Source organism: Euprymna scolopes, chromosome 43 (assembly GCF_053919585.1).
Source record: "Euprymna scolopes isolate OS-2025 chromosome 43, ASM5391958v1, whole genome shotgun sequence".
In the NCBI taxonomy this organism is placed as follows: Eukaryota; Metazoa; Mollusca; class Cephalopoda; order Sepiida; family Sepiolidae; genus Euprymna; species Euprymna scolopes.
Window position 1 is genome coordinate 8,533,750 of NC_136524.1, and position 27,653 is coordinate 8,561,402.

Sequence of the window (27,653 nt, forward strand, 5' to 3'; positions counted from 1 at the left end):
CAAGCAAAGTTGACAAAGAATATTTCAAAATTTATAAGATAAATCAGCATATATCATCCATTTTCATATAGATAATAGTTTCAGAATTATTTTCATGTATATGTAAATATTTGATAATTATTAATTGCGCGGAAATTTCTTTAAAATGTTATCTTTTATAGAAATTCAAATCCATTTAAAAGGAAACGACTTGCTTTTCGCTAATTATTGCTGTCAGCGTATTAATGAGTTTGTATTCTCTTAAAAATAGAAAACTGTTTTTTTCTGCTTTCAAAACGAAAGCAGAAAAAAGTTTATTTTTTATTTTGAGTTTGTCAATTTAAAAAAATTATCAAGTTTTTCAAATTTTGATTTCCAAACAATACTATTTTGTTGTTTTTAACGCTTTTAGTACACATGTACTAAAAGCGTTAAAAAAACAACAAAATGTACTAAGTACATGACCTGATTTTAATGGTAAAAAAAACAACAACAAATAAAAGGTATTTGTACACTTATGTTACCATGCTGAAATAATAACCTTATAACATACTTTCACCTAACAATTAAATAAAATATATTGTGAAACTTGAATTTATTTTTAACTCATTGTCAAAACCATTTTTTCGAATCTGTAAAACAAAACCCATTATTTATTTTTTTAACTGAAGATATCTAAATAATAATAATAACAATAATTAGGCAGTTCAATAAATAATTTCATTGTGATGCATTTTGTAAATTTTTACCTTGTTTCCACCTTAACATTTTTCTTTAAAATGACTGTCTTTAAGGTTTTGGGGTATGCTGAAAACGAATATCACATTTAAATTTTCCGCAAATAAGTAGCTTTCTGGATATTAAGCAATGTCATTTCTTATGTTATTGCTGGTGGGCATCTTGGTACATGTGTTTGCGCATAGTTTTTCGGGGTTACCTTTGCGCGCTCGTGCGTACCAAGATAGCCACCAGCGATAACATAAGAAATGATATTGCTTAATGTCTTAATCATCGCAATGCTACTTATTTGCAGAAAATTTAAATGCGGTATTCGTTTTCAGCATACCCTAAAACATAAAGTAATCATTTTAAATGTTAAGGTGGAAACAAGATAAAAAATTAACGTTTTATTTCTTTGTTTACATAGTTGAATTTTCACTAAAACAACAGAATAGAAATGACAAAAATTACCATCGACTGGTGAATATATAGTTGTTGCTTATCAGGATTCCTGGTATCTTGGTACTGTGAAAGCTACATCAAGGATTCATGTAGAGTACAATTTATGATCGCATATCAGAAAATAGGGGTATATTTTTGGCCAGATAGAGTAGCAATACATGTAGCCGTTAAAATTCTTTGGATAATCATAGATTTCAAGGGGTTTCTGCTAAAATAGTAATATTTTAAAAACCAAAGCACTTTAAGTCTTCAAAATACCACCGTTTTGTTCAGAAATGAATATACTTTCAAATGAATTAGTAAATAATAACATACACTATATATTTTTAGAGTTTTAAGCAAATAAAGAGATAAAAATGTGAACATCATAAAACGGCATTTTCAGTAAGATTTTGTAACAACCTCCCCCCCTCCCGATTTCTAAACATTCGTACCGTGTTTCTGTAAAGAATTTTTTAATGAAATTTGGAAATTAGCCAAAAGAGATGTCATTTTTAATAATTTTGAGTGTCCGAAATTCATTTGACCACTCGTTTTTTTGTTGTATTAAAAAAAAGATTTCAAAATGATGAGTATTGAAAATTTTGGAAAAAAATTTTCTTCGGACACTCACTATTAAATAAAACAATCTTTTTACTATGTTTATTCGTTAAAAAGATGATTGAACAGTGTTTTTTTTAGTGGTACGTAGCAATTTAAAAACATAATATCCAAAAAAATCATTATGAATTTGAATCAAGACTTCTGTAGTACTAGTGATAGCAGCAGCGATAACATGGCGTAAACAGACATTTGTTTTTGTTGTTTATTTTTATTCCAAATCGATTTTTTTTTTTAATTGAAAATCTGGTTATAAAAAAAATTCTTACATGTTAGAGCTATTTTGTTATCAACCATACAAATATTTAAAAAAGTTGGGTAGTAGTAAATTTTAAAATATTTTAACAAGCGAAAATGTGAAATATGATGTTTTGGTTCACGTGTACGATTACGAATGGTAACACACTTCTAATTTTCATCCCTTAAAAAATGTTTTCAGTGAATTATTATCGAATGGAAACTAATCTACCCGATTATTAAAAAAATAAAATTTAAATATTTGTAGGAGGTGCTCAGTTAAAAAATAACAATGGTAGGAAAGGACATGAAATGTAATTAAAAATCAAAATAACATTCAAATTCAAATTTTTTAACAATTTGTCAGCTTTAGCAAAAACTTTTCTTTTTTTATATTTAAATAGAATTTAAATACTTGATATTTTTCCAAGCATCATGTTTTCTGTTAGGGGGACGTCACTTTTTTAAATAACATTTATTTTTGTCTGTTTGTCATAATTCTTGTAAAGTTTCACAATGGGTATCAAACACCCTCTTAAAAAAAACGCTTAATTCTGTCTAATCCTAGGTACGAGTGGTAAGCCTCCTCCTAAAACCTTTAGCCTTAACAATAACACTAAGTACAAGTGGCAGAGCTCCCCACTAAACAAACTTCCCTTGTGAGCTCATATAAGCGTATAAAAAAAAGCATAAAAAACGTTTAAAGAAAGTGCATATGATTAATCTCCCATAAAAAAAAAATTGGTCAACTGTCCTAAAATGCTAGGATCGTCTTGAAATGGTGAATTATTTTACATTTATGTGAAACCAACCCCCACTCTAAATTCTAAAATTGTTTTTGTTTTGTTTCTATCAAGTCTTCAGGATGTTCACATAAACCCAAAGTCAGAGTGGTAACCTCCCTACCTTCTCATAATTGCACAAAGACCCTCTTAAAACAATGCATAATTGCCTTTTAGAAAACAAACAAACAAAAAAAAAAACACCCAGGATTTATCTATCGTAGGAAAAAGGGGGGGGGTAGCTGCCCTTAAGCGCTCGAATGATTCAAAATGGGAAATCATTTTACATTAAATGACAATGACCGATTCTACGCATGCGTCAGATGATGTTGTGACCTGATTTACTTTAAATAGTTGAAAAACCAAACAAATTTTGTGAACGTCGCCTTAGCTCAGTTGGTTAAGGCCTTGGTTCATTATCTAAATGTTTTGGGTTCGAATCGTGGTGTGGGATGGGTTTTTTTTCTTGATTTTTTAAATTTTAATATCGAAACACGCTTATGTAAGCCATTTTTCACGTGTTCGTTTTTCTGTTTTCATCGTTCGTTTGCTTTACGTTAGTTTTTTTTTGTGTTTTTATTTTCCCGCTTAGTGTTAACGTGGTTTTCTTTTTTTACTTCGCTTATAACAAACAAACCTACGTCATCATAACGCTCAACGACTTCCGGCCGCGCACCTGTCAATTTGGTTCTTAAATAAATTCAAACATCTTTCACTAACTCATTCTGGCTGGCCGATTTTATTTTCAAACTTCGCCTCAGGGCTTCGAGAATGGCTTGAAAAATAAATAAATGGTGGTGAAATTACCAAGTTTCTTGAAATGTTGAGGTTCGTAATTTAGCCCACTTTTTCTAAAGAAAAATGTCTACGGAAAAGCCTAAATTTTGGCACTTGAAATTCTCATAACTTTTGAACTACTGATGGTATTTGCATAATTCAAACGGTTGTAAGCATCTTTTACATAGCTCTTTTCATGCAAGTTGATAAAATAATTATCTAAAAAGAAAAAAAATCAACTTTTAATGCTAATTTACTTATAATTTAAGCTGCACTTCCTCTGTATGTTCATCCATATTTTTAATTTTTTTCAAATGTTAGAATTACATGAAAACTTCTGGCATCAAATGGTGCTGATGTTGTGGAGAACAGATGCTACACTTTGGTCTTAGAAGTCTAAGGACCCATAAAAATGTTCCTTGTGTTTAGGCATTTTTAAATGAACGAAAAAAAAATCTATAAATGTATAATAGTGTGTTAACAGTTTTTTTAATAAATAATTGTAACTTTTAATTTATTCATGCCAACAATATTGTGGAGTCTGTGTTCGCACTTGACATTTATATAAAGGAAAAACGTTTTATTTTTAATTTATTCAAAGCAGTAATATTGTGAGGTATGTATTTGGCTAAGCCTGAAAGGTCTAGTAAAACATAGATCCAACGGGATTTCAACTTCATCAATACGTTACTTCCCTCCCTCTCCTTCCACACACTATCAGTTAAGTTTACAAATTATCCATCCTGTATCATACATAAATCAATGTTTTTAGCTGTCTCCTCGTATTTCTACAGGACATATTATGCAGAGATTGGTCTTTCTATTTTTATTTGCCTCTCCACATGGGCAGATCTTGACACAGGGTTAGCTAATAATGAAGAGAAAATTGAAAAATCCATCTCCCAAAAAAGGGATATTAGATTAAGACAAAAATTTAAATTTCCTCAGTCTAGAAAAAAATTATCGATCTAAGAACTGAATATAACTGGGATATATATATATGCGATGGGGGACGGCTTGTGAAATTAATGTTCTGCTGTGTAGGGTGGGAAGGGAAGTCTGCTTATTTCAAGTCAATGTTCATATTTATGGCACTTCAGCCCTTTTTGAGGATTTATAAAAAAAAAACAGAAACCTACCTTTTTATATTTTTGTTACATCTCTTGACCATGTCTGCTCACCTGGAACAAAAAGCTCATAGCAACAACGCAAGGCTTATTGTCTGGTCAATTGGGATTTTATTGGTTTCACAGTTGAATCGTGTGCCTTATTTCTCTGCCTATACTTAGGAGGGTGGGAATTTCTCTATTGATTCATCTTCCATACATAGCTGCCTCTCGTCGCTCCCTGAGATGCTCAATCTGACGACTGTGTTTGTCAAACTCGAAACTCAAACTCAACTTTCAACTCTCGACTGACTCATTGACTGAAAAAATCCCCATGTGCATTTCTATTTATATCAGGATATATGTGTGGGGCTGTAATTCCCGTTAACCGCTTGCATTTAAAATACATTCACTGACTTGTCTCACAATACAGCTCTGTCAACAGAAGTCCTGGGCTTGATCAATGTAGCAATACACATGAAAAAATTGAAATAGCTTGAAATATTTCAATATTGGTATGCATAGAAAGAGCTTGATGAGCTAAGAAAGAATCTTTTTAAATTTTTAAAATCTGATTAAAATTAAGGAAGTTATGGCTATTTTTGTGCCTCACACGTTTGGATATTTTTCCCTCTTTAAGACCATATGCGTTTCGTCACATTTTTTGCACTACTTTTTCAGTAAAAATGTCATATCTTTGTTAAAACACAAGACTAAGAAATGAAATTTACCATATAAGTGTATTTTTGTACAAGGAATCAGAATATGCAACTGAAAATCTCCCAAAGTTTATGGTTTCCAAATAATCTGCAGTAAATGTGCATAAATATGCAGCAATTCCTTAAAAATGCCATGTATCCATAAACAGAAAAGAAGTTGGAGAACTCAAAGTTGAATTGTAATGTGCTTTATGTACAAAAAACTTAAATCTAAACATAAGACCATTTAAAAATGAATATATTGCAATATTTCTTTGGTATTATTGTAGATTAACACCTTCTGTTTAATCCCACTCAACTCCTTCTGACCACCCCTCCAAAATGTGATTCTACCTTTTTAGGAAATTATGTATAAAATGCCATGAAAAACTCTAATGAAAGGTAAACAAATTATTTTAGAATTGAATGTAAAATAATTTCCTATTACAGGTCATTCTAGCATTTTAGGGCAGTTAACTTTTTCTTTCTATGGGAAAATATGCATGCTTTTTTTTTTTTTAGGATGATTATGTGTAGTTTTAAGTAACTTATCTTGCCTTTGATAACATTTATTTGTTATATATTTGTTTTTTGACAACTTTTTCGAATCTATGTATGAACGAGATTTTGATACTTATTTTGATTTTGAAAAAAAAAACATTTGTGGCTGTTCGCAGTAAAACATTGTTTTAATTCGTTGTTCAAAACTAATTTAAAGAATAAAAGTGCATGCAAACTTCCTAATTGTAGTTTTTGTTTTTTTAACCATGTTTTTAAATTTGACGAGCGATGTAAGAAATTGCAACAGATTCATAATGCCGAATTGGTTGGGATTGTTGTTATTATACATTCTGAAAACCGAATAGTTCTAAACTAATGTTATTCTGATAACAAAATAGCTCTCATTAAACATATAAGAACATTTATATTCATATTTTCATGTTTTTCTTAATTCGTTCTTGAATAAAAATTAAAGAACGCGTGTTGTTTACACTGTGCTGTGCTATGGCTGATTCTACAGGCTGGAGCTGCTGCTGTTGCTTCTTTAAAATACTAACTTCATTTGACCAAATTCGAGAAATAGAAACAATTTTTTTTTTTCGGGTAGGTCCTTTTAAATTATCAATTACCGTGGTCCTACTCAACATAAAATAATACTTTTAATTGATAAAGATAGTAAAAAGATTGATTTACTTACTACTGGGTGTCCGAAGAATTTTTTTTTCAAAATGTTCAATACTCGTCATATTAAAGTCTTATTTTTAACACAACAAAAAAAGAAATGGTCAAAAATATTTCGGACACTTGACAGTATTAAGATTAACACCTCTTCTAATTGGTTCCCAAATTTCATGACGAAATTCTTCATACAATCACGGTACGGACCTTTAGAAAACGGGGGGTCATTACAAAACCTTACCGAAAACGCCATTTTATGACGTTCACATTTTTATCACTTTATTTGCTTAAAACTCTTAAAATATATAATGTACATTCATATTTATTAATTCATTTGAAAGTATATTTATTTCTGAACAAAACAATAGTAATTTGAAGACTTGAAGTGCTTTGGTTTAAAAAATATGGCTATTTTAGTAGAACTACCTTGAAATCTGTGATTATCCAAAGCGTTTTTTCGTCCGTGTGTATTACTAATCAATGTCATTGGTAATCTTTGTTAATCCCTTTGCACTTCTTGGCACAAACAAGTTGTATTCACTTAGTATTGTGTTAACTGTGCTATTTATGTCATGGACTTCATAACATTGAAGTTCACATTAAACTTTTCCCTCTGAGGGAAGCTAGTTCAACCCGCCTAGGTTGAATGCCTTTTTTTTTTTTTTTTTTTTGGTTACTGACTGAGAACAGATGAAGTGTAATATCATAACAGATACTATGCTTTGCTCTAAAAGCGAAGGAGGTTGGTCGGGCTGTTACATTCAGTTTGAAACATAATTTTTGCTGCTAAATGAGCAGATTAAATGAACGTACCTCACTTCAAGTCTTCTCCATCACTAGAAGAATCTGCGTCGGTACATTGATCTGTTTTGCTTCAGCTTGAAATATCAGAACATATACTACACTTTGCTTCTAGCTAAAAATGTATCCTATTTCAAATCCTTGTAAGCATCACTAGAAGAGTCTGTGTCTGTGCATAGACCTCTAACATTTAAGTTTAAAAATACATTTATATCTACTAAACGTGCAGGTCGAATGGATCCATTCTTCATTTAATTATCATGTCAGGAGATTTAATTTGTTGCTTTTTGATCGAACATGTTTTTCTATTATCTTATTACTGTTACAAATAGAATTTTTTCTTATTTCTAAAGGTTTTAATTATTGGTGGTGGAGATGGCGGCGTTGTAAGAGAAGTTGTAAAGCATCCCTCTGTAAAGAGAGTTGTCCTATGCGAAATTGATGAGGTAAGTCATTTTTTCATATCTCTATATAAAAGGAATTTTGAGTTAGTTCCCTATGAACTCAAAAACGGCTAGGCCAATTTTTATGAACAGTCACACAAAAGTACTCTGTGCCTGGCAATGTTCTTAGATAGGTTTTTTTTTTTATTGGAATGCCTATGATAAGTATTGAAAATTATTAATCAAAATAATCCGATGAAAGAAGGAACAGGCAATTTTGATCAAAATTAACACCTCACTCAGCGCAACTTCACAAGTGCATTTGAGAAGTTTTATTAACACATAAGCCGAAAGGCCCAACACATAAAATCAACAGTAGGTTCTTTGATATGACAGGGGCATGTTTAAAATGAATGTTTCTGTTTAAAGCACAATTGAACCATGATATTTTACTTTTTTATTTTAAACTTAAATTCAAGACATTATTACTGCACAAGCAGTAAAGTCCAGCATATAAAATCAACAGTAGGTTCATTATAACAGGGGCGCATTCGAAATGAACTAAAGTAGTCAATCAATCGATTTGATGAAAAAAGGTGATTTCACCGATTTCAATGGCAATAATAATATGGGAGTGTGAAATGTTCATTGATCATCATTCAATCCTGGATCTCACTGCTGGTATCTAATATTAATATGAAAATATACTTATGGCAAGTAAACTACAAGAAAACGTTTCTTTCATTCCTGGGTAAATTCATCAAGCTAGTATTGTGGATTTTTATTTAATGATTGCTTATTCTTGCTACTAACCAATGAAGTTGGTTGTATTATCCACTCCTTACCTATTTATTTCCGTCAGCCAATGTGTCATTCCCTTTTAGTGCTCTACACATTTAAGTGGATCAAATGAACAAAAGGTGACCCTAATAAATACTGAAAAATATATATGTATTATATTATTTATGCTGTAATGTGTGTGTGTGTGGGTGTATATATGTATGCGTCTGTGCTGCTTCCCAGACAACACAAGTATTGCTGTAATATCTCTAGTTTCATCTCTAATTCAACAAGCGTTTTGACAAGACTTTTAAAGGTGCCGAATGAAGTCCTACCACAAACAACACCAAATACTGGCAAGTTCCTCTGTCACCTCTGTGAACGATTTTGCAAGAGTGTAGCTGGTTTGAAGAGCCATCTACGTGCGCATGGATGCTCTACATCAATCTGGAGAGATGGCAAGCTTCTGTCGAGAAGTAGCGATCATCATCATACATATATATATATATATATATATATATATATATATATATATATATGTATATATACACACATACACACACTCACTAATTTTTTCCAATAAATTTTTTTATAACGTCAAGTGTGTGAATTCCATATAGAAATGTTGATTGAATAAAATAAAATACGCATCAAGTGCGTTTGAAAGTCAAATGACAACGTAATATTAGGAAAATAAACAAATATTTTACTTGTTTGAAATTTATAACATAAATATATTTCAGAGCCAAACTCCATCCTCAGTAAGTTTTTTTTTTCTTTTTTTTTCTTTTTTTTTCTTTCTTTTTTGCCATGATGTAAACTTGGAGAAAGAAAAGTCTGTTTGTAAAGAACCACGAGTTGTATCTCAGCAGTTGTATTTTGAAATGTTGGAACAGTGTGTAGGCAACGCGAGAATAACGTCAAGAATTCCATATAGAAATGTTGATTTAAGAAAAGTTTAGCTCCGAAATATATTTGTTATGAATTTCAAACAGGTAAAATATTTGTTTATTTGATATTATGTTGTGATTTGGCTTTCAAGCGTACTTGATGAGTATTTTATTTAATTTTTGATATCTACAGACTGAATGTTTGTGCAATCATCAGTGCAGGACATGATAATTACTGCTAGTTAAGGGATTCGAACCTAGTGAACAAAGTCAATCTTGATTTTGCGGGCTCATATTTTTCCCACAAGTTACCAGCAATTAACATTTATGAAACCATGTCAGCAGACTGTCATAATCCAAACAAGTTTGGAATGATGTGTATATGCTAGTTGACTGCTTTTCTTTTCGATTCACTAAATAATTGGGCTTACCTTCAATCTCTTAAAGGTGCTTAATAACTATAATTTTTTTTTTCAATGTGTGGGTGTGTGTGGTTGGGTTGTGAGAGAGAGCAATTTCATCGCATTATGACTTTTCAGTGTGGCTAGAGAATGTACACCTGCACATCAAGTGTCCCTAACGACTGTTATTCACAAGTGATTTTGTCAAAATCATATCCTTCCCAGTTTGTAAGAAAGTGGCATATTAGAAATACCTAAATCTGAGTTCAGACTTGATTTATGTAAGTTTACTTTTCATCCATTTTGATTCATTTTGTTTTCCAACATAAACAAAAGGGGTTATAGTTTCTATTTCCTAACTTCAGACGTAGCTGCTACCGGAAGTGGTGGCAAGGCAAATCAGTTTGTTCACTTTTTTTTTTCATGCTTATATATTTTCTGTGCATGTATGCTTTTTTTTTTTTTTTTTTATCATGTTTTTCTGATTATTCTTCTTTATTTAAGAATTATTGAAATTTGTTTTATTCTTTAAAAGAATTATTGAAACAATTTTTTGCGCTTTTTTTCTAAAGAATTATTGAAAACACTTTAAAATCTTTTAAAACTATTTTAGGTATGTGTTTACATTCTTTTTATGTTATTTGAAATTTTATTATTTTGATTTCAGTAATTTTATTTTTATACTTCCATAAGCATATTTATTATATAAATTCCAATAAAATCTTTACTTTTTAAAATTCCACAAAAAAAAAAAACCCACTTATTTTTATAATTTCGTAAGCATTTCTTATAAAATTTAAAATAAAATAAAAACTGTTTTTAAAAATATTTGTTATTAAAAGTGCAAATAAAGACTAATTGTGTTATTTTCATCTGTATAATTTTGTTAATTTTTATTGTATATTTTTCAATAATGTCCTTTTCTTATATTTTAATCTAATAAATTGCTTCACAATAGAAATACGGAAGAACAATAAACGTGAAGGAACTGTTTACCTTGTCACCGCTTACTGTAGCAGCCACATCAGAAGTTAGGAAGTACGTTAGTTGACTATAACAACAAAAGAAATAAAAATGCACATCAAATCTAAACACATATTAGGTCGTTCAGTTATACATATTTATACATGGGATCCATGCGTTATATGCAGGCTACGTTGTAAGGTACATAGGACTCAACTCCTTTTTTTCTTTAACAACATATATACTTTATTTTCCCAAATAAAATGTTATTCTGAACGTGTTCATCTTCTGACACTTGGCCTCTCGAATGTCTCTAATATGATCACTAGTTTGTGCAAGTGCTTTTTTATAGTCTTTTTCTTTGCGCACGACTCTGTATTTGCATGCACGTGTCTGCGCTCTGTTACATCAGAACTCATGTGGATTGTATAAGTACTTGTATTTAATTGTAATCTTCCAACTTGCTTTTTACCTCCATTAACCTTATAGGTACATCCATTATTCAATCATGCTAATTTCACACTTGAACATAACAGATAGAACCACTTGTTGAGATTCTTCAACATATCTAGAACTATTAATTGTGTTTAAATACAATCTATGTTTCACCCTCTTTGCAAACTTTTAATGATGTTTTTTTTTTTTTACTTTTAGGAAGTTGTAGAAATAAGTAAAAAATACCTACCAGACATGGCTGTTGGTTTATCTCATCCTAAACTGGAATTATGTATTGCCGACGGTGTAGAATACTTGTCAAAATCTCAAGGAGAATTTGACGTCATTATCACGGATTCACCAGATCCAGTTGGTAAATACATTTACTTTTATTTATTTCAATACCTCAAACCAATTTGTCTTTTTTTTTTTTTTTTTTTCTTCTCTCTCTCCTATTCTTTCTTTTCATCTAACGTTATGGATTCAGATGTGTTAAAAAAATTTGGGTGAAGTGGATACGTATACTGCAAGCTCATTCTCTGATAGTTTTGTAATTGGTCTCATTACTGATTTATTTGTTTGCTGTATTAATACCAAGAAAAGTATTTTGAAAGAAAAAACATCACTTGAACGGTCAAAGGGGAAGCCATCCCTGATTCCAAATTTTTAGGAAGGGGGAGTAACTTTGAAAATCCATTAATTTGTTTTTATCCAAAATCGATCAGAAATTTGTGATTCAGATGTAGGAAAAGAATCATATGCTCTTTTCTCTCTCTTGATTCTGAGAAACCATTGAGTGAAATGTAAAAACAATGAAATTTAGATAACTCATCCATTTTAGAATTTAAAAAATAAAACATTTTTGAGAAATTAAAATTATTTTTTTCTTTTGTTTTAGGTCCAGCCGAAGGTCTTTTTGGAATCACATTTTATCAACATATAATGAAAGCTCTGAAACCTGGTGGGATTATGTGCAATCAAGGTTTGTTTGTGTGTGTGTGTGTATATAACATTAATCAGAAGTGACTCTTCCAGGGCATTCATCGTCAAGGCCAAATATCAGCTGATGTGATATTGTAAACAAACACAGAATTTGATGAACGACATTATCATTATTATTTTTTTATTTATTTTTTTAAATTAGTCCACCGGGCAAATTATTTCTTGTAATATATAATAATCAATAGAGGATTGATTCTATAATAATACATATACAACATGCAGAAATTAAAATATGTTTAAACGTATTGTATGACCAGACAATGCCGTGCGTCCAGCTAGTACATGCATATATAAGAGGATTAAAGAAATGTATAAGGATTCTTTTGATATAATAAAAAGCTCAACATGAAGGTGGAACTTAGACACAAGAGAAAAAAAAATATTAATAATAGAAAAATATATGCTAATACGTATATAGATTTATTGATCAATTTGGAACAAGGGAATACAATAGTGTGTAGGAGTTATGAATTCCTATTGCATCTTTATCTTGTTACCTAGATTGCCCTTCCATTTCTGATAAGAAGCATTATGCTTCGAAATGCCTGGCATAAAGAGCATTCATAAATCATACACGCTATATTGTATTCCTTTGTTTCAAATTGATAAATCTATATACAGCAGTATATATTTTTCTGTTATCAATATATTTTCTTGTGTGTGTATATATATAGCCATCCACATATCTTATTGTGTATGTGTATATATATATATATATATATATATATATGGTTTTTAAATAAAATGCTAGGCGGAAGTTTCTCGAGAGCTCTTTCGGCTATCATCTCTTCAGGAGTAAATCGATAGCAATCTAAATAATATTGTAACGAAAATAAAGAGTTCTATTGGGGAACTTATTTAATGTGCCAACGTACGGGGACATTAATTAAATTTATTTACGTTTAAAAAACGATTAAAAATGTTGGCACAACGAGGGAGAAAAAAAAAAAAAAAAAAGCGGGAGAAAAAATTCAAAGTTCCCCAAAGAGAAACAATGCGTTTGATGTTTCTTTTTGCCGGCACAAAGAAGGTTGACGCACCGCGATAGAGACAGCCTCCAAAATCTTTAAATGGTTTTTGGAGTCCGCTCTATGTAGCACCTCGAACCAATCTATTTTATATCTATCGGCACAGCACGGGTTGTCAACCAAATTGGCCAGCATTTGATGATTTGATGAGGCCAATTTGGTTGACAACCCGTGCTGTGCCGATAGATATAAAATAGATTGGTTCGAGGTGCTACATAGAGCGGACTCCAAAAACCATTTAAAGATTTTGGAGGCCGTCTCTATCGCGGTGCGTCAACCTTCTTTGTGCCGGCAAAAAGAAACATCAAACGCATTGTTTCTCTTTGGGGAACTTTGAATTTTTTCTCCCGCTTTTTTTTTTTTTTTTCTCCCTCGTTGTGCCAACATTTTTAATCGTTTTTTAAACGTAAATAAATTTAATTAATGTCCCCGTACGTTGGCACATTAAATAAGTTCCCCAATAGAACTCTTTATTTTCGTTACAATATTATTTAGATTGCTATCGATTTACTCCTGAAGAGATGATAGCCGAAAGAGCTCTCGAGAAACTTCCGCCTAGCATTTTATTTAAAACCATATACAAATTCTGTATCTCTAAACATTTATTTAAATATATATATATATATATATATATATATATATATATATATATAATCTTTCAGGGAGATTAGCCGCCCTCCTCACCAAACAAGTCTGGTGGGGGAACCAGTTTAGTCGCCGGTGACCCAACCATGAGGCAGGTAGTACTGGGTTACATGGTACCAGTAGCATATGACATGACCTGACATACAAGACCTTCCAAAGGGCGAATGAACTCTTTTTCTGGGTCAACGGCCAACTAGCACTGTGTATATTTGTGTGTGTGTATATGTGTATTGGGGTGGAGAGGGCTCCCATAAGCCGTGGTGAAGGCAACCTTTCTAGGAGAAGCAAATCTCTGATTTAAAAAACCATAAAGCGGAAGACCAGTACCCGCATTAAGCTGGTCTGCAGTTTAATTTGTTGCTGGCTATCTTGCTCTTGCTTGTTGCTGGATCTCAACATTTTGAACCGAGAGAGAGACTTAGCTGTCGTACAAAGCTAAGACTCTGTAACATCATCTTTGTATAGATACTCCCTCAGGTATTTGGGCTCATGGATTTTAAATGTCTGAGGGAGTGGCACTCGTCTGACAAGACGTTGCAATCATCATATATATATATATATATATATATATATATATAGTCATCCACATACAGTACTGTTTCGCTGTTTCACAGCTCATCAGTGCGGCTACAAGCAACTACCTCAAGCCAGGATCAAAACCCGACTGCCCATATGACAGTTGGAGCTTATCCCCATCCCCCTTTCTCATGTCTTAGAATTAAAGGGTAGAATCTCAAATGTTTTTTGTAGAAGAAATATGCCTCTAACAAAATATTAAAATCACATTTTAATACGCATCTAGTTGTTACAGCGTTAAATAAAACTAAAACACTTATCTAACATTTATTTCTACAAGCAAATACACCCTAAGTAAGGAATATTTGAATAATTTAAATTGTCACAAATGTCAATAAATATAAATGCCATATATCTTTTATTTATTGGAGGAATATTTAACTGATAGTAATAAAATATTTTTACACAAGTCATTTCCATTAAAAAAAAAATTTTTTTTTTTATTAGTCATGGCAGACACTTATTTCAAAAGAAATAAACAATAAATTTTATATGTAGATGAAGAAAGTCACCACAGAATTTCCATGGCATATTTATATCTTTCGATGCTTTATTTTTTGCCAATAAAGGATAATAAATAAATCTGTTGGTGTTAAATAAAAGATCTAAAATTCGAGAAATCTATGGTGCTTCCACCATCAAATTAACACCAAAAAAAAAAAATTTGTTTAACTACAACCATTATCAAAAATTTCCCCCACTTTCTATCTGTGTCTTCACCTAAACGCACATTCCATACATGAAGTTGCTTTCCTAGAACTGTTTGTGGAACTCTGTGCCACTGGCCTGTATTTCAGCTGACTATAACATGGTCGCTTTCAAGTTCAATGTAAACAAGTTTTTGTTAAATCATCTCCTTAAATAATCAAATTCTACCCAAATTTCTACCACTAACAAACACTATGCTGTTGTGTCAGTAACCACCGTGCACTCATTAATCCTTATCCTTGAGTTGCCTTCAGAGGATCTTTTGTAACGTTCTTCTTTTCTTCTGTTGATATCAATTCTTGTATTTTACATCTCTTCTTTCCCCATTTTATCTTTTGTTTATGAAATACTAGCGGGGGTACCCGGCGTTGCCTGGGTGTTTGTAGGTGTGTGTGTGGTTTTAAATAAAAAAGAAACCGGGTGGGTGGGGTAGGGGGTAGGATTGAACCTGAAGTCCTGAGGCAAAGTTTGAAAATAAAATCGGCCTGCCAGAATGAGTTAGTGAAAGATGTTTGAATTTATTTAAGTAAGAATGAAATTGACAGGTGTGCGCCCGGAAGTCGTCGAGTGTTACGACGACGACGTCAATGACCAGGTTTGTTTGTTATAAGCAAAGTAAAAAAAGAAAACAACGTTAACACTTAAGTGGGGGAAAAAAAAAACACAAAAAAAAAACCTAACATAAGGCAAACGAACGATGAAAACAGAAAACGAGCATGTGAAAAATGGCTTAAATAAGCCTGTTTCGATATTAAAATTTAAAAAAATCGGTGGGTACCCTGGTGTTTTTGGGTGCGTGGTCGGGGGTGGTTAAGCAAAGTAAAAAAAAGAAAAAAACGAACATTACGTGAAAAATGGCTTAAATAATACTGGTTCAATATTTAAATTTAAAAAATGGAAAAAAAAAAAAGAGATCTCACACCACGATTCGAACCCAAAACGTTTAGATAATGAACCAACACGCTAATCAACTGACCTAACACGATGTACTTGAAATTTGTTCAGTTTTTCAACTATTTAAAGTAAATCATCATGACGTCATCTGGTGCATGCATAGAACCGGTCGAGAGGACCGTTTTTGTTCTCCCCCCCCCCTCAAAAATTGTTGATTTCGGGGTGTAAAAATGAACGTTTTTGGCCAATTTTTCGATATTTTTTGAGCGAAGAATGGAGCTTCAATATGATACCTAGTTTGTGAATTTTTGTTGTGTCTGTCGAAAATTTTTAGCAGACACACAAACATACACATACATACACACATTTTCGCTTTTATATATATATAGATTTACATTTATTCTGGTGTCTGCATTTAATTTATTTCTCTTTAATCTAATCAGGTGAATGTCTCTGGTTAGACAAAGATTTAATCCAACGTGTCTTGAAAACTTGCCGCACAGTATTCCCAATGGTTTCTTATGCATACACAACCATACCAACATATGCAGGAGGGCAGATTGGATTCATCTTGTGCAGTAATACAGTAAGTAAACACCCTCCCCCCTCTGCCTCATTTCCTAATTCTAATGGACATCCTTTTCCTCTTCATTTCCTAACCCTAACTGTCACCCCCCCCACCTCTGCCGAATTTCTGACATCCCCTTCCTCCTCATTTCCTAACCCTAACTGACATCCCCCTCTGCCTCATTTCCTAATTCTAACTGACATCCTCTTCCTCTTCATTTCCTAACCCTAACTGTCACCCCCCCCCACCTCTGCCGAATTTCTGACATTCCCTTCCTCCTCATTTCCTAACCCTAACTAACATCCCCCTCTGCCTCATTTCCTAATCCTAACAGACATCCTCTTCCTCTTCATTTCCTAACCCTAACTGTCACCCCCCCCCACCTCTGCCGAATTTCTGACATCCCCTTCCTTCTCATTTCCTAACCCTAACTGACATCCCCCTCTGCCTCATTTCCTAATCCTAACCCTAACTGACGCCCCCCTCCCCTCTACTTTACTTCCTAACCCCCTCCTTCTAATTGATCTTTGTATATACTAGTAAATCTACGTGTTCTCTGAATGCAAGTGTACCAAAGGGAAATGTTTAATAGTTATGTAACATCATGGGAGGTGGTTATTTAAATTATTTATTTTTATTTTTTAAGAAAATGTATACATGTACAATATCCTTTTCTCTGCTTATTTAATAGTTATACAAGTGCATGTAAAAAGGGTTTGTGTGTCGTGGGGGGGGGGGAGTATTTGATGATTATTATTATTCATTTTTTTTCCCCAGAGCGATTTCTAAAAAAAATTATATATGGACCATCATTCCCTACAACTTTGAAACCTAACCGATGAAAGTTGTTAACCTACGAGGCTTTGAAATATTTAACACCGATTCTCCTCGTATCCTGCTCTGCCGTCATACTCAGCTAGTGTTAACAACCAGCTTACGTTAATAACAATCCGCAGCTGCTGTCCTCTCCATTGTTGCACTGGTGTCTTCAATGGCTTGACCATGTTAGTCATTGGCAAGCAGGAGAATTGGTCAAGTATTTCTCTCGTGCCCAGGCAGCTGAAAACTTGGGCAACTATCATCAACTACTTGGCCTTCGGGACAAGATCAAAGTGTAGGGCATCCCCACCTAGAGACTGACCCGCAGAAGCGAGGTTCCTTTTACAAACCTAGTGGAACGGGCAGTCTATCAACTAGACGGGGTTGGGAGGGTCCTACTAATCACCTTTTGTTTTTTTCTTCCCCCGCCCTCGACACAAATGAATTATTGTACCATTTTATTGTTATCTTTTTTGTTTTTACACGTCAATAAAAAATGTTTTAAAAATTGGGAGTTACTAGGACGTCCCCCAATATGAAAGGGTGAATGCGGTATTATGGTGAAAGAAGATACTAGCTGGGAGAAACTTTTGACTTTGTTTAGTTCTGGAGTGACAAGGATGACCAACGACCCCCAAAATCCCCCCTTTTGAGTTGGCCATGTGCCTAAGTTTTTTGTTCATCGTTAATTTTGACTGTATTTTTTAACATGAATAAAAGATTTAATATCTCAAAGTGTAGTATCTGTTCCGACAGATGCTGCAAGCTATGACTAGCAAAGACCAGATGTGGGGGCAACCCCACATGCTTGACCATTAACCAGCTCCCATTTCCCACCTCTCGGGAGCTGGTCCCCTTTTTCTCTTCCCCCTCCCTTCACTCCTCACATTAAAAATCGGCCTTGTGCCTAATTTGCTCGGTGGGGGAGCAAATAAATACCATCTGTTCTTCAGATACTACACTTCGATTTCTTGTTCTCTGCCAGTGGAGGAGAAATCCTTCACAACTACGACAATTTTTATTTTTGTTCCTTTTCTCCACGTTAAAAAATGACCCTGGTGTCTAACTCTGTCCCATGGGGAGGCATTGTAAATAGGAACTATCATCACGGACGACCTCAGCAAAATTTGTGGCCTGCAAGTTGTTGGTCTATGTATAAATATTTGTAACCTTTTATATATTTTTAATTTTCAATAAATGAGAATGTAAATATATAACTTACTAATCATAGTAGGAGGTGATAAGCAGTCAAATGGATTAATCCTAATCTTATAAATACAAGACTCGTAAATTAAAAAACTATCCATTTTGAATTTGGAAACAGATGAATTTCACAGGTAAGGAATTCATTTTTATAACATGAATAGGTTAGCCAAATTAATTAAGAATAGGAAACTAGATCTAATATCTGTTACATTTTTTCTTAAAATTAAGGGAGGTGGTGTTTGATCAACACTGCTGGGGAGCCATGATTTAATATACTGTTTTGATTTTAAATTCCCAAAACAGTGTTTCATGGTAAACAACTGATGATCCTTTAAATTAACATTAGTACTATAGTGAATTCGAGAGAGCAAGTTGATGCAGTGATTGCAGGTGATTAAATGATTTACTGACTAAATAGTTTTCTAACGAATGATAAAAAATAAAAATTAAATAAGTTTTTTTTTGTATAGTTTCAAAAGTTAAAAAACTTCCAAGACTCCCTGTCTCTCCTTCTCTCTTCCTCTCCCCCTCTATCTCCCTCTCCCCCTCTCTCTCTCTCTCTCTCATATATATATATATATATATATATAAAGGTTAAAAATATCCAAAAGTAAAAACCATTGAATTTCGACACTGTTGTTAATAGTGTTCAATTAAAAAGATCAAGATATTATTATGTTCAATTTAGGTAAGCAAAATTACCATAAGTTGCGACGATGAATTTACTGTTTCAGTCTTAAGACATTGTCAGACAAGTGACCTGGTCTTATTTGAGGCCAGTCATTTAATGAATATGAATACCAGATAAAAAAATAGAAGAGAAAAGAAAACAAGAAAAAAGTTTTTGAAACTGTTTTTTAAAACAAAACGACCAGACATGCATGATCTTTTTTAGAAAAGAGAAGCTAGTTTAATCAATTATAATATTTTATAATTAAAACATAATTATAAGACATTTTCGTTATAATTGATTAAACTAGCATCTCTTTTTTTTTTTTTTAAAAACCTGCATGTATGATCACTTTGTTTTAAGAAAAGGTCTACAAAACTTTTTTTCTTTCTTCTTTTTTCTTCCATTTTTCCCAAAAAAATTTTATTCGGTCTCCACTTTTTTTTTTTATTTGGTTTATATTTTCATTAAATGCCAGTTTTGAAGATGTATTCCATTCAAATTCCATTCTCAAGATCTTTTATAATTGTTTACATCCAAGTTTTCTAGATTCATCCAATTTTATTACAGCTTTCCATCGCAAGGTCTCTGCATTTTTTTATCTAAAAGTCACTCTTTTTACAATGACCAAACTGATTGTCAGGAGTTCATCAAACTTTAATCTATTCATCTTTGCCAAAAAAATATCAGAATTGATATTCCACACCTGATCTGGCCTGACATATTCATCTGATCGATGCTCTGTTTTTATGATAACAAAGAAGAATGAGGATTAGGTGGAAGCCTAATGTTCTCCTCTATAAAGCTGATAACAAATGAATAAGGACATGGGTTCAGCACTCATCTCTATAAAACATAAGTCACTTAAACATACATACACCTCTCTGGAAGATCTTGAAGGGAGATGTCCTGATGTTAGAACTGGTAACAGTTTGAGAGACTTAACCTATCCTAGGTTTACCTTAATAGAATTAAACTTGCAATTACAGCCATCACCTAACCTATCCCTAAGGTAATAATGCTGTTGATTAGTTGTGTATTTCTTAAATCTGGTGAACTGGTCATTTTATTAGGTTTATTTGAGCATTAACAATTAGCATCACAATAATTAGTTTGTTGCTATAAATTTTAACATACAAAATATACTAGTAACTTAACTTCATATTTAACTACATGAAAGACAAATAATACACCTGAAGAAGACTGAATGACACAAGGAAATGTAGTCAAAAATAATAATGGATCTAAGAAAGAAAATCAATGAAAATCATGAAATTTTTCACCATTTAATTAACGTGAGGATAAACAAACCCTGTAAAAGAACACACATTTTTGTCATTCATTAGCGAAAACAGTAAATACTTTCCTGGGACTTATCAGCAGATGATTCAAACACTACTGAGGAATAGCAGATGTCTACACTGGTTGCTATAATCTTGAAAAAGTCTTTTCAAACCTACTTATTCTTAACATAAGGAAGCTTCATGTAAATAATTCATGCATGCACAGTCATGAAACAGTTGACAGATAAAAATCCGATAACCCCAATTTTGACCCCTTAGCAGCTCTTTTGTTGGGGCTGAAAAGTAATTAAAATATTTTATACATGCCTGAATACCCTATATACCAAATTTCAAGTCTGTAGATAAAATATTTGTTGAGTATATAGGTTGTTAATAGGCATTGTCTCACTTTTATAGAAAAAATGACAACTTCAAATACAAATCCTTTTTACCAAAATAAATAGGATTGACATTAAATAATCCAGAATGATTGTCATAAAATAAATAAATTGATCAATCACTCATGTCTCTGCAATAAAGCCATAAATGACAACTTTTTATTTATTTTTTTAAGGTAAGGAACTTTTCTGAGCCAGTCAGGACTTTGTCAGACAGCGAACTTGAGTCTATGGAACTGAAATATTACAACACACCCATTCATAAGGCTGCGTTTGTGTTGCCTCAGTTTGCTCGAAAAGTAAGTTTTGTTTATGTATATATATATGTGTGTGTGTGTGTGTACTGGAGACGTGATATGTTGGTTTTTCCTTTATTCTGTTAAAGAATGTATAAGAATTAATTTCAGCCAGAATAACTATTTACTTACATCTTGCACGTCTTAAAAATTTATTTATAATGGAAAAATGATTTATGATTATGATGGACTTTTTTTAAAAACTTTGCCAAAGCCTTTGACGGTCAATCACCACTTACTCTTACATAAACTCAACACCTATGGCCTCCAAAAATCTATTATATAAATCTCAACTGTCTGTTTGTGTTTGTATGTATGTATGTATGTCAAAAACTTTCGACACGCGTCTGACTGGGTTGAGACCAGTACCATCTGAAAGCGCGATATCTTGGTCAAATAATAAATGAGAATTAGAAAAAAAAAGGTCAATTATTTTGTAATTTTGTAATAAACTTTTAAATCAAAGGAGGATGTAAAAAATTGTGCCTTTTGAAAACTGCGCATGTGCAGTCAAACATTATTTTTTGAATTTGTTTAATTAACAGAATTTCCAACGTTATTTTGGATTAGGAGGTTGCGTCGTAAGCTATAGTTTCCACGTTAGAGTACACAGTTTAACGGTGGTTTTTTTGTTTTTTTATATATATGGGTTGTTTTATAATTTTAAATAGCAATTTCTTGATTTCGATTTTTTTATCACAGAAAAAAAAAGTGTTAACATTTTATCAGGGTTAAAAGATTTTTATTTGCCGTAGCATTTTTCTTATTTCGAGGGTTATGTAATTGTGATTTGTTTTCTTTTGACTAATCATTTTTATAATGGTTTATTTCGTTTAAAATGATGTTTTTGGTCCCCCAACAATTCACACTTGTCCATTCGTCTGTCTGCACTTTTCTCAATAACTGCGCCTTGAAATTTTTTGAAACTTTGCACAAACATTAAACATAATATGAGTAAAAAAGTAACAAACTGATTTTCCGTGAAAACTCCAGTTAAAAATGGCTAAAATTGACACTTGTGCTTATTTAAAAAAATTAATGCCTTGAATTTTTATAAAACTTTCTGAAAAGTTGTAACTAACCGATTTCTATATAATTTTTTTGTCTATACTTCACAATAACTCTTGGTTGTACCCCAAGGGTTCTTTTAGAGCTTTATTAGCTCTAAAAGAACCCTTGGGGTACAACCAAGAGTTATTGCGAAGTATAGACAAAAAAATTATATAGAAATCGGTTAGTTACAACTTTTCAGAACACTCCATTTTTTGGACTATTTTACCATATTTGTCCAAAATTTTCTGTGTATGTCTATTTGGCAGTTTTGCATGGTGCTGAACTCAAATTTACATATGTTAAGGTCTTGGGGACTTTTGGGGTTAAATGGGGAGGGGAGAATAATGAACTTGGGTATTTCTTTTTTTTTTTTTTTTTTGCATGGGGCAGAACTCAAATTTACATATGTTAAGGCTTAAAATTGCACCATTTGTTCATTTTCATCAGGATTTGATGACCTCTGGGGACTTTTGGGGCTAGATGTGGGTGGGGAGGATGCTGAACTTAGTCGGGTTTTTTTTATGCCTCATTCACTTTGCATGCTTCACTTTTATTTGCCATAGCATTTTTCTTATTTCGAGGGTTATGTCCTTTTCTCTTCCTGTTTGTCTCTGCTTTATCGTTATTTTCCTCTGCTTTATCGTTATTTATATGACAAGTGCTTGACTGGTCCCCCCTTGCCAAACTTTCACAAGAAACACCCGTCTAGCAGAAAACACTATCAATAATTTCCCCCACTCTTTATCTGTGCCTACACCTAAACGTAGATTCCATGAACAAAGCTTCTTTCTTAGAACTGCACACTTATGGAATTGTCTTTTGTTTTCCTGACTTCCAGCTGACTACAATATGGTTGTCTTCAAGTCTAACATAAACAAGTTTTTGATGAGCCGTTCCATATAAGTTAACAAATTTACCGAATTTCCATTACTAACAATTACTTTATTGTCTAATTGTCTACTGTACACTCTGTAACCCTCTTTAACCTCTTGGCCTTGATAAGTGGAAACTCTTTTTCTTTTTTTTTCTTTTTTTTTTTAAATTTTTTTTTATATATATATATATATATTTTTTTTTTTTTTTTTACAAAGGCATCACCACATTATCAAGACCCAGAGGCCACTCAAGGATAAGGGTTAAAGAGTGTACAGTAGAATTTGGTCAATATAGTAATCATTAGTAATGAAAATTTGGTAAATTTAATAACTTATATGGAACGGCTCATCAAGAACTTATTTACTTTAGACTTAAACACAACCATATTGTAGTCAGCCGGAAAGCAGGAAAACGGAAGACAATTCCACAGGCGTGCAGTTCTAAGAAAGAAGCTTTGTTCATGGAATCTACGTTTAGGTTTAGGCACAGATAAAGAGTGGGGGAAATTATTGATAGTGTTTACAGCTAGACGAGTGTTTCTTGTGAAAGTTTGGCGAGGGGGGACCATAGATTGAAGCTCAGTTGAACACTTTCCATGAAAATAACGATACATCAGAGACAAACTCGCAACATCTCTTCTGTGAGATAGAGGTTGCAGCGAAGAGAAAAGGACATCTCCTACGAGGCTATGAAGTCTATTTTGAACTCTATCAAGGCAGGACAAGTCCTTTCTAGCAGCTCCTGCCCAGATGTGGCAACAGTATTCCATCCTTGGACGTACCTGGCTCTTATATAGGTAGAGAATAGCATCAGCAGTGAGATATCTACTGGATCGATAGAAAGATCCCACCATTTTTCCAGCGGCCTTGGCAACAGATTTGATATACGTGTTCCATTTAAGATCAGGAGTAATGATCAAGCCCAGAAGCTTGTCAAAACTTGAGGCCTCCTGAAGACGAGAGCCATTCATTTCAATTGATGACAAATGTGAATTAGAATGTTGATGATGTAAAGAGAGAAGCTTGGTTTTAGATGCATTAAAAGTAACCAGCCACTCATCATATAGAGTTGTTTTGTTTATGGCAAATGAGCTATACAGAAATATTTGTTTCATTTAAATGGAGTAATTTCACTTTTGAAGAAGCAAAATTCCTTCAATTGATAGACATTGAATAAATCTACTTTTGGAAAACCTGTAAATAGAAAAGGCATGATTGAATATGTTTTGGGGTTAGGGTGGCTAAATGGTGACAGACAGGGACTGGAATCTTGGGTATTCCAAATTCGAATCCAGTTCCAGAAAAACACTTTCGTCAACCCACACCTGACCTTACAGAGGGAGTTAGACACAAGGTCAGGTGGGGGTTTTAAATATATTTGAGGTAAAAGTGGACTTTTTCTAGAGCTTTCCTACAGATGTGAACTCTTGGCTTTCTGATCGAAATCTGCTTTTTATTTATGAACTTGCTGCACCTGTAACATGCAAAAGTTTAATTGTAAAAGTGGACTTTTTTTTTGTCTGATTTATTTGTTTATGAATGAGAAGTCAAAACATCAAGAATTTGGTTGAACTTTAGCGAAACTGAATGGGAGCGGGTTAGGGTTGAGGTCAGGTGTGAACAGTTTAAATAATTGAAGTAAAAACAATAAGAAAAAAATACAACCGTTATAAATTTTAGGATGCAAATTTAAAAATTAAAAAAAAAAAGATTACTTATAAAAGGATGGTAGGATTACAAATTTTGCAGTTATCCTGACAAATTCTTTAATTGGAATTCTTTTTTATGTTAAATATTTGGTGCTTGTTTAGAACTAGCGTGAGTACCCGACGTTGCCCGTGTGTTTGGGGAGGGGGGTGTAAAGCAGAACAAAAAGGAAACTTAACCCTGTTTAAATATAAAAAAACTGTTAAACTTTTAAAAAATAAAACAAAAATACTGATTGTTAAAAATGGGGAAATAAAAATCTTTTGTAGGTGTAAAAGATAAAAAGGGGGTGGGGGGGTCGATAGCAGGTAGGCTCGAACCTGGAGCCTTTAGGCCAATAGGTTGACAACATACACCTGTGCTAGGGTGATGGCAGCAATGTAAGACGTTAAATCTTGCGATTAAAAAGTGAATGAATTCAAATTGAGGTCAAACATCACGCTATTCTGTGAGACAGTTTTTAAGTGTGTGTTTAATGAGGTCAAATCCGCACTTAATTTTACTGCGGGATAGTTCTTTTGAATTTGTGTTTTTTACCCAACTTTGCCTGGTTTTGTTTCACCAACATGTTGGGGAAAACCAGCTCCCCCGTTTATTAGGGGAGTGTCCAAATAAAAGCAATTGTCTGATATGAGGGTTAAAACCGACATTAACCAAACATCTATTGCTTTCTGGATGCTACCGGACCGTAGGCCGAGGACCGCACCTTACTTTCACTAGTCTCACTTTTATACGAAAAAGTTGAATCAACGCAAGAGGGGCCGAAACAGCAAGAATTGTGTAAAACTCGATGTAAATAAATGTAGCTGCGACGCACGTTTGCAATTCGTACATATTATGATCTACAGGGTATATAAGAAGTTCTAAGTGATTGTTCCACCATCCCAAACCAAGCTAACCTATCCCCCCCCCCCAACCAACCAACCAACCAACCAAACATTTTGCCTTTTATATTTATAGACTAGCCCGCGTGTTTGGTGGTGTGTGTTGAGCAAAAAAAAAAAAAAAAAAAAAGTTGTAGTAGACAGGCAAGCTGGAACTCGTGCTGCGAAGATGGAAAAGAAAGTGAAAGAAAATCTGACATCTTAGCCAATGTCTCCATGACGCGACTGGAGGTCAAAAGCGTTGAAATTAAATGAAGTCAATCCAACGGTGACGATGACTTACTAAAATGTCGGCGAAAAATAAATCGACCCCTCCTTGTGCAAAACGACCGAGTTTAGGGTGAAGGCATTAATGTTTTTGGCCAATTTTTCGATATTTGTCGTCCCAGACGTCGAGCTTCAAAATGATACAGATCTTGTCAGGATTCGTCGCCTTAGTCGAAAGTTTTTGCGAGACATATATACATTTAAACAGACAGGTGAGATTTATATTATAGGTTGCACTTAGTTATAAATAAAAGAAAAAAAAATCTTTATGTACATACTCACCACAGAATGATGTCATATTCCAAATATCATGTAAATTGATTTAGTAGGGTTTTTTTTTAAATTAAAAAAACCAAATTTTCTGAGGAAGCAAGAAGACCAAAATTCAATGGCTACAATTCAATTCAACTACAGAGATTTTGTTTGTATTTAAAATAATTAAAATTTTTAATTGTAAAATTTGATCTACTTGATCAATTTGTGATGTTTTTGAAAATGACACTGAATATTTTACTGTATTTATTTATTTAAAAATATTTATCTACCCATTTTTTTTTTCTTTTCATCAGGCACTGGAAATCTAATACAACACTGCTTATCAATGGTTTCAATCAAAACACTCAACCAACAACAATTGGATGAAATCATTTTATTTCTGTTTTGAACCAAACAAAATCATTGATTTTTTAAAAATTCATTGTTAGAATAAGTTGAATATTCTCTTGAGGTGACTTATTAAACTCTTTGTATAAATCATGTTGTGTTTCATGATATCTAACTTCAATTTCAGCATTCTATTGAAATTGTTCTTTTTTTATAAAGATATGCAATTATTTCTTCCTATTTCCAATGGAAATTTTGAATGATCAAAAAAAAAACAAAGCAATTTTTTTTACCATATACATTTGTGTGTGTTTACAATAATTAGTTACAAGGATAAAATTATCACTTTTAACTAAAATCGCTAAGAAAAAAAGCTACACAAACTTGTATTTACTATACATAATAAATGTTTCAAATAGTCTTTTTGCTCTTTTTTTTCCTCCTTTGTTGCTAATTTTTTTACTCATTTTTCTATATATACTTGTATTTGTGGCGACGTTCACCCTAGAGAGCCAGTTCCATCAAACAAGTTCACCGAATCCCATATAATGGCCAAGCATGCGCGGCGGTCCAAGGCTGTTTCCATTATGAGCATAAGCCATTTATGGTTCCATCGTTGGAGCTTGTAGAGGCGGGGGTCAGGGATTATTTCAGCATTTTGTTGCACCATTCTGAGCCAGGTTTTGAGTTTGCCACCACGGCGCTTCTTCTAGCCTGGTGGTGGTGCTTAGTCGATGGCTTCACTAATAGGGTCACATGGGTTTCGATGAAGTGCATGGCTGAACCAATGAAGACGTCTGGCAATGAAGGATTGTTGAAGGAAGCATATCTTGCAGCATGCCCATGAATTGTTGCCAGTGAATACGCAGACTGTGACGTAGGCAATGATTGTCAAACACTTCCAGCTTGCAAAGGTCATTTGCATGCATGGGCTAGGTTTCGCAGCCGTAAAGTAGAATAGTGCAGACTGAGGCCTGG

General features: G+C 33.0%; 1 protein-coding gene across 3 annotated transcripts in view; it reads left to right on the forward strand.

Annotated features, from left to right (window-relative positions):
* LOC145268166 (spermidine synthase-like) overlaps positions 1-27,096 on the forward strand; it is a 71,655-nt gene extending 44,559 nt beyond the window's left edge. For all 3 annotated transcript variants that reach the window (XM_080123376.1, XM_080123377.1, XM_080123378.1), the window contains exons 4-9: positions 7,695-7,787; positions 11,413-11,566; positions 12,092-12,175; positions 16,490-16,632; positions 21,167-21,289; positions 26,642-27,096. In XM_080123376.1, the coding sequence (XP_079979502.1) occupies positions 7,695-7,787; positions 11,413-11,566; positions 12,092-12,175; positions 16,490-16,632; positions 21,167-21,289; positions 26,642-26,656 (612 nt within the window). In that variant the 3' untranslated portion in view covers positions 26,657-27,096. The remainder of the gene's footprint in view (positions 1-7,694; positions 7,788-11,412; positions 11,567-12,091; positions 12,176-16,489; positions 16,633-21,166; positions 21,290-26,641) is intronic.
* Positions 27,097-27,653: the final 557 nt, after the last annotated feature.